Here is a 15650-nt window from a genome sequence, read left to right as displayed (position 1 = left end):
ATGTTCAAAAGTTAAATATACAATAAAATTGGAATAAGCCATACTTTTTTAAAGTATTATCTTGACATAAAATTTAAAATATTTATATCTTAACAACGCACGAAAAATAACAAATGAGTAAGATACTGGCGAAATGAGTAGAGTGACGTGTGCATAAAAAAGTGGTGAATGTAATTAATTTTTATGTTACAAATTCCTAATTATAAATTTTAAAGTATCAAAATATAGGAATAAACATTTAGAAGAAAACTGTAATGAAATGGAGGACATATCTGCAATAATATCTCATGAGACCCTCTTATATATAACTTAACAACTAAATAGTTCACATTTAATAATATAGTATAAAATATATATTATCTCGGGAACAATAAAATTATTTAATTATAAAGTAGAAAAATTTATGCGACGTTTAGTATTTTATCTATTTTTTTAGGGTGGTAAAATCTGACATGCCCAGTTTGAAATATACAATAATTTGAGTTCGGATTCAATAAGTTGTCTTTAAAAATTGTATTTTCTTTTCTAAAAGAAACAACCACTCATTAAAGTAAAAAAGAAAATTTTAATGAAATTACAATTTCATTCAATAAATTTTAATATTTCATTACAATTTACAAATAAATATATCCATGTCGAGCCTTAATAAAAAAGGTGAAGTCGAAGCATATAGTGTAGTAATTCTTAATTAAGAAAAGCATGCATGAAAGGTTAACGCATATTAAAACTTCAAAGTCATAATTTTGAGTGTAAAGAATTAAAGGAAGAAAAAGATTAGGCTACGTGTAGGTCACGATTAGACATGTGTGTGCAACAAGTACGAAAATGGTTAAAAGCATGAAAGCTTGAAAGAGGATGTAACAACCCTAATAAGTTGAGTGATAAACCTATGGCCAATACAGAGAAGCCCATAATAATATCTGAACCAAGACAAACAACAAACATGAATTTTAAGTAAAAAAAAGGAAGCCTCTTTATTTCATTCTCTCTCTAGGGTTTGCCAGTTTCCATCTTTCTTGAATCTTCTTTCACTCTTTTAGTTTCAAATCTCAGGCCAAAACTTAAATAACCTAAACAAGAGCAGCAGCAGAAAGATAAAAATGCTAAACTGAGTATATTTAGACAGGAAAGCTATATGCATATATAGATAGATAGCCTATATCTAAATCTGTATAATTATTTATATATATTTGAAGCATGGGGAGGGGAAGAGTGGAGTTGAAGAGGATAGAGAACAAGATAAATAGACAGGTGACATTTTCAAAGAGAAGAAATGGGCTTCTGAAGAAAGCTTATGAGCTCTCTGTTCTCTGTGATGCTGAAGTGGCTCTCATCATCTTTTCCAACCGTGGCAAGCTCTACGAGTTCTGCAGCACTTCCAAGTATATTTACTCTTCTACTCTCTTTTTTCTAAATATTTTGAGGTTCTTTGGGCCATCAGCCTTGCTATAGCAATATAAAATTTATCCTTTAAACTCAGATCTCCCTTTTTTTAAAGAAAATCATGTAGATCTGCATATCTCTGAGAGTGATTCATCTCAACTACTTCTCAAGTACCTGAGGTGTAGTCTTGCAGATCTTTGGATGGATTCTTTACTATTATATTCTTAGCATATAAAATATTTTTTTATTGGGTTTCCTTTTGGTCTTTGCAATATATTTGCAGATCCATATCAGCTTAATTAATCCTCTTGTCCTTGTCCTTGTCAATCCAATCTGCAGATTTTTTTAAATAAATAATTAGATAGGTATAGTGTACCCATTTTAGGGTTTTCATGATTAAACTAAGTGTTTGTCAGTTTGGGGATCCTTTAGTACTTGATTTTTCATTGGGAAGGAACCAGATCACTGGTGGTTCAAAAACTTAAGTTTATTTCTTAGATCCTCAAATGATATTATATGATTAGTCTATATCATCTGAGTAATATATTTCCTAATCTTAGATGGTGTGACCTCAGAATCTTATCAGTCCTTATATAGTACCTGCTTAATTTTATATGGGCATTTCTTGTATATTTGGCTAGCTCTGAAAAGAAGATTTATTTAAATCTTCAAAAATGATTTATTTGTCAAGTTACAATTTTTACATTTATATCACCGGATGTTCTTCTTCTTCATTCTTTTGGTTGAATCTGTGAATGTTTTCCAACTACTTAGAACTTCTAACAAGTAAATAGAATTTCTTAATAGACTGAAAATGTTTTCACTTACAGTTACAACTGAGAACTTGTTGAATATACCGCGTAGCTGATATTATTGTGTATCAATCAAAGTTCATCAGCTTGGGAATTTTAATTGCATTTTAACGAAAAATTGTACATACCACTGGCCAGTAATTACTATATTTGGCAAAGATAAAATTAAGTTCGAGACCAAAAACTACCAAACATTGAAATTTGATTGTTATGATCAGTCTTGTATATAGTCAGAAGTACTACAACATATTGTGTGAAAATTGTGGTTCATATGCAACTCTTCTTCATACAAGTAGTTAAGTGGCGTTCTAAGTAGTTAAGTGGCATTCATATATACAACTGTAGACATTAGGAATTATATCAAGTATTTATATATAAAAAAATGATAATTATAAGTATACTTTAAGATTAATCTCTTGACTAAGTTGTTGTTGGCTAATAGGATATGAATATGAAATATATAACTGATCTATGGCATACAAAAAATTGGACTTGTCTGTGGCAGACTTCCTATTCATTGTCGTTTGAGTTCTAGGATTGTGTCTTAGCTTTTTACCGCGTTCCCGCACTAAGTAGAAGAGCAACAAGATCAACATATGAAACTGAATTGTCACATGCTTGATCTGCATTTCAGTAGCAGACGAGTTTCTAGTTTATGTATAGTAATATCATTTTGATTCAGTAAAGATAGTCAGTTATGTAAAGGCCATCTTCTTTTTGATCTATATATTATATTTCACTTAATTCTCATCCAGTTTCAGCGAAAAAGGTTTATTCTCTAGGTCAATTTGAACACAAGGGAGAGAAGGGAGACCTACCTACATATATCAAGAAGTGGAAGAACAGATAATATGAGTTTCTTGTGTTATATACCGAGATATAATTATGCCTTTTTCTAACTAAATTTGTCACATATTATGTTGTAATAATTAATTATCTAGCTACCTTTATGATAAAATTTCTTTAGTTTTAACTTACATCTCTAATCTATGTCCAAAACATGATCAGCATGCTTAAGATGCTTGAAAAATACCAAAATTGCAACTTTGGAGCACTGGAAGTCAACCGCCCAGCCAAAGATTTGGAGGTAGCTTCTCTTTTTATAGCCTTCCACTCTTGCTGAGAATGCCATTAAAAATGCAATTCTCTATTACTAGCTTATGTTGTTTCGCTATATTACTAGATTTTGTTGTTCCGGTTTCTTGGTCTTCTAACATGGACACTTTGTTTCATGTCCACAGCAAAACAAATACAGGGAATACGTAAATCTAAAAGACAAATATGAATCCCTTCAACGATACCAGAGGTAATTAAGCTTTATGTAATGTTGGCTGAATCTCTGGTTTGTTGCAATTTAGATCTCCTTATCCATGATGCACCATTTTCTTTGATTTAAACCTCTGCGCTGTAGGCACCTTCTTGGGGAAGACCTGGGGCCCCTAACTATAAATGAGCTTGAGCATCTTGAGCTTCAACTAGACTCTTCGTTGAAACATATCAGGTCCACAAAGGTAATTAACACACTCCTAGTTCAAAGTGAAGGACAATCAAACATGGTGCTGTCTAGTGAGTGTTGCATTAGTTAGAACTACTAGAAATGGGTGTACAGATCATGTTCTCCTTAGGCACGTAAGAAAATTGCTACTAGATTAATTATGCCCTTATGGAAAAAGACTTTTTTTGCCTTTTGCATACAGTATATAGGAGTGTATGTTCTTCATATCATAGGTAAGAAGATGAAGGAGACTTTTTTTCACTTAATTTACAATTCTAATATGTAATGCACCTGATTTCTTCTTGCCTGCTTCGTTTTAGACACAGTCTATGCTTGATCAACTCTCTGATCTTCAGACAAAGGTGAATTACATATCTACACATTCTTTATCTTGATTGATTTAAGTAATGCTTTTCGTTAGCTTTATCTCTGAAAAGCTTTATTCACACCACAGGAGAGGATGCTATTAGGAGCAAACAAGATTCTAGAGGACAAGGTAGAAACTTATTATCATCCGTCTTTATCTATATTTACGGAATTAAATTCATGTTGTGCATGTCAATTCAATAGGAAGCAAATATGTGTAAATTTTCTACATCATGCTTTTTTTTTTGGATTTCTTAGCTTCATGAATATCACTCAGAGAGTCAGCTGAGGCCATCATGGACACCTGGTGACCAGTATAGTTCATATAACCAGCAGCAGCAACAACAAGCTCAACCATGGATGTTTCAACATCTAGACTCCAATCTGCAAATAGGGTAACAAAATCACCATCCTCATTCTATATACTTAATCCACTCTTTACTCGTAAAAAAAACACCAAAACATAAGACAGCTACCTAGCTAGTTAGGCAAGTCCAAATTGCTAACCGTCCTCTCTTCATTCATCATGCATTCTTGGTTGATGATTCAGGTATAATCCTGTGAATTCCGATGATCAGATGCCTACAACCACTTATCAGAATCAAAACAACATGCTACCTGGATGGAGGCTTTGATGAGTTCTCTCCAATTTGCTCTTGTAAATTGGAGGCTATAAGCTATAGTTGGTGTGACAAGGCACAGGAAGTGGCCTTACTTGCAACAAGTATAATAATAGTAAGTTCTGTGAGTGCTGAGTTTCAGGACACCTTCCTGGACATCATGCAATGCATATATGAATGTAAGGTTTGCAAGAGACTAAATTGTATGACATTTATCTTCGCTTTGAAGCAGCAGCATAAGGTCTTTTGTGACCAATTCTACTTTTATCTGGCATAATGTTTCTAATTCTTTTCTTATTTAGCACTAGCAGCTTGAAAATTTTAATTTTCTTTTTTTTTTTCTTCTTAGTGAGATACGGATTTCAGAAGCCTGCAAGGAGATTCCATATTTTATTAATTTTATCAAATTCAATTAGGCAAATTTCACAAAAAAAAAAGAGTTAAATTTAAAATTCATTATTTTATTGTTCATAATTTAGAGGTGGGTATGCTATGAGTGACCTTTACATATACGATGAGTACATGCAAAATCTGGTGGAGGAGATGTTTCTGGCCTGTTATCGTTTGGATTGTATTTGTTTGGGTTACATGTCCGAGCAGATATGCATTGGCCCATTTCTCTTTGAAAATGTTGCTTGTAATTTTTGTTCAATTGTGGTAAAAAGTATATAAGACTGGAGTAGTATATGATAATTAAGACGAGATAGAAAATACATGAAGGGAACTTTGAGCAAGTTCAACAATATGGTAATTCAAGTTTAGACACCACTGGACTGTTGTTAGATTAAGATTTTTTTTTTTTTTTTGCCTCTTTTCCATCATTATGTAAAATGATGGATCACATCAAATAAATAATTATATATTTGTTTTATACCTCTCCTATTTTCAAAACAAATGTCACTTTATTTCATAACTTTAATGTCACTGTACTATTCTCCCATAATTTACGGTACAGAATGTTAGCTGATAACTTCAGAAGTTGTCAGCTAACATTCCGTACCGTAAATTTATGGTCTGAACGAGAAGTTCAACTTCTCGTTCAGACCATAAATTTAAGAATGCCTGTTTGCTCGAATTTTTTTTTATTTAAAAACAATCAGCCAATATAAGATTATATGGCTGCTTGGCTAAATTCATTTTTCATAAATAAGAGTTTATTTCTGAAAAAAAATACGTATAACTCTACAGTTTTCTAAAACAAGCCCTTAATTTTTGTTAAATAACGGATATGAAACACATTCTTAATACTTATATCTAAAAAATTATGAATATATATATATTTTTAAAAAATAATTCCTTAAATTATAAAAAAAATGAGGTTAATTATCTAATCGGTCACTGAAGTGGGCTTAATATATCAAATTGGTCACTGAAGTGAAAACGGTATCAAGATGGTCACTAAAGTCATCATAAATATCAAACAAGTAGCTCGAAATATGAGTTCAAACAGAGCCTATATGGCAAAGAAGGTAAAGTTTTATGAAATAAATTATTATTATCATTATTAAAGAGGAGAATATTATATTTTATAGTATTTTTTTTCAGATATTTTATTGTATATTAAGTGTTCCTGACACATGAGATTTATTAGCATGTTACCTGTATTTATACCAGAGAAACTGTTAACAGAGAATTGCAACCATCAATACTCATTTAGAAATGGTCGTTGAATAAAAGCTTCTGAAATCCGCAATCCTTGACCTCTCCGATGAAAAATCCGAATTCGTGGATCAAAATAATTTTCCGTACTCGAACACTACAAAACGAATCACACATTCGTACTAAATAGTGACTAGTAACTACGAGTTGAGACATCAAGACCCACCCTCACCCTCACAGTCTCACTGGGTGGCTAAGCAGACCCCGATGGTCATATCCCACTAATGTGTAACAAAGATGACCATGAGTCCATGACCCAACGAGATTCAAATGTTTAATGTGTTTAGTGGAAGAAACGGAGAAGAGATCGAATTGTGAGCAGGACCACATGCAATTAAACTACCAAAAATTATAAACTACATTTGCATGCTCTGTTCAAGCCTTAACTTTTTTATATTTCACCCCTGGTGTCCTGCTTGCTTTAAGGTCTATGTAACGCATTATACATGGTCCCCCAAGGCGGTAACGGGAAATTATCGTAGCATCTTTAATTTTATCAACACGGTACAACGTTGTTTAGTATTCTGCGTGCATATCAAAATCATGGTCCCCGTTGTTGCCGCATACTCTGTGTAATGAGTGGTTAGCTTGTGCAGATATAAGCAACTTGTTGCCTAGGACGCCCCTTTCAAAAGTGATTTCTTTTTCCATACAACTGTACATTGAGACCACATAATCTCTTCTCTCAATATAGTTGAGATTCATGAATATTTATTAGTCCGATGAATCGAGTTTACATGTGCCACGCTCAAATAATCATAAACATAGGTACACCGCTTCTATGGTGGTTTTAATATGTTTTAAACTAACTCAATTTCGAATTATATTTTTATTTTCGCCAAGTTCACTAAATTTTGGTTAGAATTTACATATATTATATGATAAAAGAATTTACAAAAATACACTATTACAAATATAAATAATATTAGGTAATGTATTTCTAGATTTCTAGAATTATATAAATATAATTTATATGATTCAGTCAAAATTAGATCAATTTGATCTCGAAATAAATTGAGACTGGACATGAAACTTGAAATGAAAATTTATATATCCAGAGCAAATTTTTATATCCACAACTGAAAAGGTATGAAAAGACGAAATTAACTCTCACATTGTTTTTTTTCATTTGTTATTATTGTGTATGCACGGGTCAGTTTTGTCTTTTCATACTTATTTGCTCAGAAAAATAAATTTTTCTCTGGATATAACATTTTCCTTTCTAAAAGTAATAACATCATTTCACTATTACAATAAGCATCATCGGTAACTATTGTAACACGTAAATCTCAAAAGTATCGGATTATTTAAAATATTTAGGAGGTCACATTTTTTTTAAGAGAAGAAGATAATTTAATAAATAACAGCCATACGACATCTATATATAATAATGATCGAGTCGAACAAACATAGAAGAAATTAACACGTCTGTCTCAATATCCAAGATGAGATAAAAAAGCGATATTGAAATTGATGATGGTATATTTATATATCACTACTCTGTGTTTCATCATCTTTTCCAAAAAAAATCCGTGAGCTATCAACCACAAATACAATTGTCGAAAAAGGTTTTTATCAATAAATCCAAACCAACTCTCACAAAAAGAGAGAAAAATCACACACTCTCACCAGGTAGGGAAATCAAACTATAATTATAACACACGAGAGAAAATCCAACTGCAAACTAAAATGATTAGATCTGCACCACAAACCTACACCAGAAAATAATCGATCCACTCACAAATCTAAAAAACATCTGAAAGCGAATAAGAATGAAATCGAAAGTTTTTGTGATACAAATCTAAGAAAATTTGCCAAAAAAAAGAGGTTTCTTAAAAGAAAAATCAATGAAACGGGTAAAAACAACCAAAGAACAAGTAATTAAACGGTAGGATTGGGGATTTTTTTACCGAAAAACCGGTGAAAACCGTCAAAATGAGAAAAGAAAGAGGCGGTTACGGAGAAAAGTGAAAAAGGGCTAGGATTTTCCTATAGTTTTAGAAGGTCACATTTCAAAACTAGATTAGACACCGGACTTTAGTCACGTGAATCATCGAACTTTTTAAAATACGTTGGTTCTTTTTTATTTTGTGTTTATATTTTAAAAATATAATGTAATTATAAAATTCATATTTATTTATACCTTTTAAACTATATTATAAAAGTGCAGTTTGATAAGTTTTTGATAAAAAAATAAGTCATAGAGCCCGTTTGGTTGAGTTTATGGATTATGACTTAACGTAACTTATGATTTAACGTGACTTATTTGAAAAACTGAGAGTTTAAAATGTCTGTTTGGGTAATTTTGACTTATTAATGATTTATGAGCTATTAAAAATATAATAAAAGAAATAAAATTAATTTATGAGTAAGTTATGATTTAGGAGTAATTTTTATCAAAAAAAGCTCAAAAAAAAAAAAATAGTCACTGAAAAAAATACCTCAAACTAACTTCTGGCTTTAAGTCATCTTCTGGCTTAATTCTGATATTAAGCTGACTTCTGACTTATTACACAGACATACATTTTTCAGTTTAAAGTCAGAGATGATTTAAAATCCGGGTTTTAAGCCCATACAAACTGGTCCTTACACTTTTGTGTAAGAAAGAACTTGCACTATATTTCACAGCTTTCACTAATAGGGTGAGGAATATAATAAAGAGAGAGAAACAGAAAATGAAAGTAATCAAATTACTGTCAAATTAGTATAGGTTTTATTATCGTAAAAGGATGGAGAGCAACGATTCTGAAAGCAAACAGTGGAATGCGACGTCCCAACTTACGAATTTGTTTGAAACGGTCGTTCCAGAGAAGAGTTGTCATATTCCCAGGATTTGTTTGCTATCTTAAAAATTCTTTTCAAACTTGCAATTCAAATTTAAATTGGTTATCGAATATATATCTAATAAAAGTTGTAAGTCATTTTATGATACAAAATTTTAACGTAATCTACCGTTTGTTAATACTAGCTTATAGCCCGTGCAAGGCACGGGAGCTTTTTAATTATTTATAAACTTTTTAAATATATTTTAAATGGTGTGAAAAAAATTAATTTATAAATAATAAATTAAAATTATATTTATCATGCCAAACTATTAAATTCTTTCTATCAAATTTTAAATTATTTTAAGTAGAATATGTGACGCCAACTCCTATTAGATTATATTTATAAATGTATTTTATATTAGAATTATTATAATGTGATTTAAATATTTTTCAAAAAATTTTAATGGTTCGAGATTAAAATTGATAAACACAATTTGTTTTGAATTAAGGCCCCATTTGTTTACTGCTTAATGAAAGCTTAATAAACTTAAATGACCGATTAAGTTGCTTCATCTCATTTGGCAATCTTTTCTGAGGGAGCTGAGCGAATCATATAGTGCTGATTCATTCCTTTCTAAAATCCTATCTCATCAGTTCAGCTGGCTAGAATACTGCATATATCAGAATTAGCATCACGTAGATAATAGTTTTAGGGGGAGAAAAATGAAAGCTAATTTTGTAGCTTTATGATGTGCAAAAAAATATTTGACACTTATGAATTAGTTATTACTTATTTACATGAATTTATTGAACGATTCTTTCATTATTTATTTGTTTATTTCATAAAGTTCTTTTTACAATTTTTTAGTTTAAATAATTATGATTACATTCAATAATATAATAATAATAATAATAACTATATGACAATTACTTAAATTCAAATAAATTAGTAAAAATTAGAAAATAAAATCATTCAGATATTATAAAAATTTATATGTCAAATGGTATTTATTATTCAGCATTCAGATATTTTATTGATTCAGATTATTCAGCTATATTATTCAATCAGATATAATTCATTCAGATTTGCCAAATGACCCCTAAGAAGATGAATCATAAGCATGCAATAAGATGGTAGAATTTGTTTTGGATTAAGAAAAAAAATTTGTATTCGTTCCTCACATAAATCGGGCTTATTAATTTTAAAATATATTAGATAAAAATAATTTTGTGACGGTGCGATTTATATGATTCTACAAATAAAATTGGTAGAAAATATTTATTTTGGATTAAAAAAAATCATAAACACGTGAAATACAGAATTTGTTTTGGATTCAGAAAAAGAATTATAAACATGCAAGTAAATATCAGTTGTCTTATGGAACAGAAGTTAATTTTATTCTAATCTAACGGTGCTTATTTGTTCACTATACGATCCTATGGGATAAAAATAATTTTGTGACGATGCGATTTATAAGATTCTACAATTAAAATTTGTAGGAAGTATGTATTTTGGATTAAAAAAAAACCAAAAACACATGAAAGACAGAATTTGTTTTGGATTCAAAAAAGGAATTATAAACATGCAAGTAGATGTCAGTTTCCTTATAAAACAGAATTTAATTTTGTTCTAATCTAACGGTGCTTATTTGTTCAATATACGATCCAACGGATGATAAGCTTTTGGACCATAGGACCATGCGACCAAATTATCTCCCTTACGCTTATTATATATAAGTATATAATTTATTAAATTATTAGTTTGTCAAAGTTGTGCTTTTAAATACTTGTATAAATGAACAAGTAAGATATATGTTATGTTTACTTCATCGGGCTGCAATCCTATGGTCGATGGCAAAATTATCCTATTCGAAGACAATAAATAAAATAATTTCTTCTGTTACTGATCTGCAATTTGAAATTTTAGATTTATCAAATTTGATTTTCTGGAACTTGAAAATTTTTAGATTTGAATTTGGATATTGAGTATGCTGAAATAAAAAAAATAATATATATATATGAAATTTTATTTATTATATATTATAATATACAATATATATAAGTCTAAGAATATATTACATATTCTGTATTAAATATTATAATATGTTATAATTTATACATTATTTAATATTATAAAATATTTTCTTAGTTAATAATTAATCCAATATATGTCATACTCAATATATGTCATACTGAATACATAATATTGTAGATTATTTAATATATTATAAATTTATTAATTAAAAAACGATTTTCACCTGGTTGAAAAATGATTGAGACCGCTAAACATTTAATGCATGATTGTGAGATATGTGTAATTTTCTTTTACAGTTATTATTAATTTAATATTTTAAATATTGATTATAATCCGGCATATCAGGAAATATGTAGGATATACATATTCGATGATTGATGATTGAATATTAAAAAATTTGAATTTTCAGATTTCAACTTTGGATTTTGGATTGCGAATTTCAGGTTTCAGATTTTGAATTTTGGGTATATATTATCCAATATGGAAAAATTAGATTTCGGGTATGTTTGAATTCGATCTGAAATCTGCTGGTCCGGTTTGTTAAATTTTTATTTACAGATATTTTTGAATTCGAATCGAATTACATATATATATATATATATAAATTAAATTATAATTTAAATACTATTATACTCCCTCTGTTTCATATTACATGTCCACTATTGAGTACAAAAAATTATTTCAAATTACTTGTCTATTTCAACTTTCAATAGAGTGTAGTCAATATGTGTATTTCCAAGATCAAATATATGCCACATATTATACTTGGTCAATGCAATAAATACAATAATAAATGAAAGATTTTTACAAAAATTAATTTTTCTTATTTTGCGTCATTTGTTCAAAAGTGAACATGTATTGTGTAACGGAGAGAATATCTTATTATATCTTCTATGATTATGATTAGACATATTGCGATCCTTAAATCTCACCACGTTGAACAACATAAATTAGGGGTGACAATCGTTTCGTTTCGTATACTTTCGTTTCGTGTATTTTCGTGTTTCGTGTACTCGAAGGTGAAACCCGTATCCGCCTGTTATTAATTTTGTGTATCTAATCTGAAACCTGTATCCGATCCGAAACGTTTCGTGTACTTTTCGTGTATATTATATATAAAAATATTAATATATTTTTTAAATCAAAAAATAGATTTAATATATATTTTCCTTTATAATTTTATTAAATGTTAATGATATATTTATACTTGTATACAATTCTCTATAAATTTGTTAATGTATCTACAATATATATCCACACATGCATATAAATATATAATTTTTACATAATTATATATTTAATATATCATAACATATATATAATAAATATTATCTACAAATATTTTGTGTACTTTCGTGTATTTCGTGTACCCCAAATGAGAATTCATATCCGACACGAAATCTATCGCGTAATTTCATGTTCGTGTACTTTCGTGTCCCGTGTATCGAAAATCAAAACTCATATCCATTTTTTCGTGTCATTTCGTGTTAGCGTGTTACGTGTCAAATTGCCAGGCTTAACATAAATCAACCAACCTTTAGTCGCATTTAGTTCTACTACTTCCTCAATTTTTTTTATATGTCACTTTTGACTTGTGCACGTATCTTTATATGGGTTGACCGGATAATAAAAAATTCTTATTTTTAATTGATTTTTTTATGAATTAAAATTTTGATTATATATTTTTATTCGGAAAAATAAAATTTCAAAAATAATACTTTTAACTGTTCGGTCAAAACACTTAAAAGTGTGTGCCAAAAAGTCAAACGTCATATACTCTATCAATCTCAATTTATAGGTTCCTTTTGGGGAAAAAAATTTGTCCCAAATAATTGTCGCTCTCTTTTTTCAATACAAATTTATCAATATATTAATTGTTTCTTTTTTGAAAGACAACATAATTCTCATTTCTCAATAAATTAAATCCCTATATTTATTGTGATTTTTTTGAAACTCAACTCTATTCTCACTTATCAATGCACTAATTAATATTAAATGCAATAAAATCATATTCAACCAACTTTTTTCTTAGTATGCATGTTTATTCCAAAAGACATTTATAAATTAAGACGGGTGGAGTATTAAAAAACAGAGGGAGTATGAGTCAGTGCACCGATCGAGCAGCGGTGTGTAATTTTAGCTTCTAAAAATGTGTTCTTTTTTGACAATTATGTAACTAAGAAGTTCTTTTTCATGATTAAATGATAAATCGGGTTGATGTGTTCATATTTGAAAATTCAACATTAAAATTATATTATTTTTAAATTAAGGATCCTTTAATAGGATGATTTTACAATAAATAAATATATTATAACAAAAAATAAACGAGAATCGAATTTATATTTATTTTTTTTATTTTTTTTTGAAAATGAGAATAAATCTCAACGAGAAACGGCAATTCACCGTAATAATTCTTTCATTCAAGAAAGCTTATTATCTAACCGTCGGACATGCAAGATGACCGGGGAAATTTAGACAATAAAACTTTAATGTCCGAAAAGAAAACCGGCCTTCTTCCCAGAATCCTGAAAATAAAAGAGAAACAAAAAGAATATAAGTCGATATATTTAACAGATTACATCAAAATATTCCCACAATCATGATAACTCATGATTGAGACAATTAAGCTCTTAATTAAGGCATCATAATAAAATATTAATATCCTTAATTAAGACACAATTAACGCCCTCAAATAAGGCCCAATTAACGCCCTCAATAAATAGGCACAATTTACGCCCTCAATAATTGAGGCACAATTTACGCCCTCAATAAAGAGGCATAATTAACGAGGCACAATTACCGCCCTCAATTAAGGCACAATCAACGCACTTTCCTTTCTGAAATCGGATCCGGATCCCGTTCTGAAACCGCCGTCACCGCCACCATCGGCCACCACCACTATGCTATCGATCAAGTTGCCTCGTCGTATGCGAAGCGAACAACGAAGCGTATCACATGTAACATGAAAAATCGCCAAAAACACCAAAAAACAAACGAAACACAGGGATTAAACAAACAAACAAATACACACAAACAAACAAGATTAAAATCAACACCTTTCGCAATTCCACTCAAAATCACGAGAAAAAGAAAGAATATTGTAAATAATTGTAATAAAAGGGCATACCCGTTAAGCCATGAGGAACCCCATAAGATTTGAAAGTCGTAGCAGCATCATGTGACAAACCCATCTTCTTAATTGCCCCTCTCTCTCGATCTTTTCCTCTTTGAATTATGTATAAGAAACTAATTTCAGATCGGCTTTAACGTGAGGTTCTGTAATTGCTTTGGCCCCAAGTTAGCCTAGTGAATATTATGCTCAGAGCCGGGGCTGAGGGTGTGCGGGTTGTTCAACGGAACAGGGCCCTCAAATATTAGGGGCACAATTTTTATGTAGGTGTATATATATGTATAGTTAAAATGAAAAAAACAGCAAAAAAAGTAAATTTTATTTTTAAGATTAAAAAATTGTAAATGAAAAAAAATTGAAAAGTTTTATACATTTCAATAATTTTTAAATGTTATCTTGAATAAGTTATATAAATTCTAAAAAAGTATTAATTATATCATAATCATGTTAATAAAAATAAATACTTGTATTGAAAAATAATTGCATTGAAAATTGTCACAGTTAGATAAAATTCTAATTTAACTACTAACTTCAATAACTTCATTAAAGTTAATTAATTTAACTACTTATACTTTTTTTTTCTTTCTTGATGACCATATGCAGTAATTATATCATTAAAATAATGATTCAATCTTTAGTAACTAATTTATTTTAAATTATATTCATTTTTAATTTATACATGCATATATATATATATATATATATATATATATATATATCAAATATACAACAAGTAATTTAAATATAAAATGTAGACTATAAAAATAATTTGTTGTAAAATATAGACTATAAAAATATTATTAGTGGGTTTGCTTCAAAAAATGCTAGAAAAACAATTTTCTGATAATTTTATATTATCTATGTATTTGTTTTATTTTTTTACAATTTTCAGTTAATTTTTATAATTTGAAAAAAAATATGTTATGCACTTTAATTGTAATATGATTTTTACAGTTTTGTGTCAATATTTATTATTGCATGTACTCATATATTTTTAGCCTATTAAGGCACATTTTTTACATTTTGCACAGGGCACTTCAAATCTCAGGCACGGCCCTGATTATGCTAGTAATCTTCCTTCAGCACTCTCGTGGTGAATTGATAGTCATAAAAATTAGCATTTTACTAGGAGATATTCTTGGTTATAACATAGTAACTAATTATTTGAAAATATGCATGGATGCAGTGTTTATGCTGTTTGTGGTCTTTCGATACTATCAGCAGCAGCAACAACAACATGATGAGCATCATTCCGAGGAGTGGATAGAGGAGGAATCAGGAGAGGGCACCGTTAAGGTGAAAAACTGAAGATATAGTAGACAGGGCTGATCCTGCTTTAGTCTATATAATGACAAGAATAAAGACAGGATCATAGAATCGAATTT

At 29.5% G+C, this 15650-nt stretch overlaps 1 protein-coding gene across 1 annotated transcript; it reads left to right on the top strand.

The window, feature by feature from the left end:
• Positions 1-859: 859 nt before the first annotated feature.
• LOC108214218 (agamous-like MADS-box protein MADS2) lies at positions 860-4941 on the top strand. The gene is made up of 8 exons (XM_017386088.2): positions 860-1382; positions 3204-3282; positions 3437-3501; positions 3607-3706; positions 4011-4052; positions 4145-4186; positions 4315-4451; positions 4607-4941. The coding sequence occupies exons 1-8, from the start codon at positions 1198-1200 to the stop codon at positions 4689-4691; spliced, it is 735 nt and encodes a 244-aa protein (XP_017241577.1). The 5' UTR covers positions 860-1197; the 3' UTR covers positions 4692-4941.
• The last annotated feature ends 10709 nt before the right edge of the window (positions 4942-15650 follow it).

Source organism: Daucus carota, chromosome 3 (assembly GCF_001625215.2).
Source record: "Daucus carota subsp. sativus chromosome 3, DH1 v3.0, whole genome shotgun sequence".
Lineage (NCBI taxonomy): Eukaryota > Viridiplantae > Streptophyta > Magnoliopsida > Apiales > Apiaceae > Daucus > Daucus carota.
Note: the sequence above shows the minus strand (reverse complement) of the source record. Positions and strands in the feature narration are given on the sequence as shown.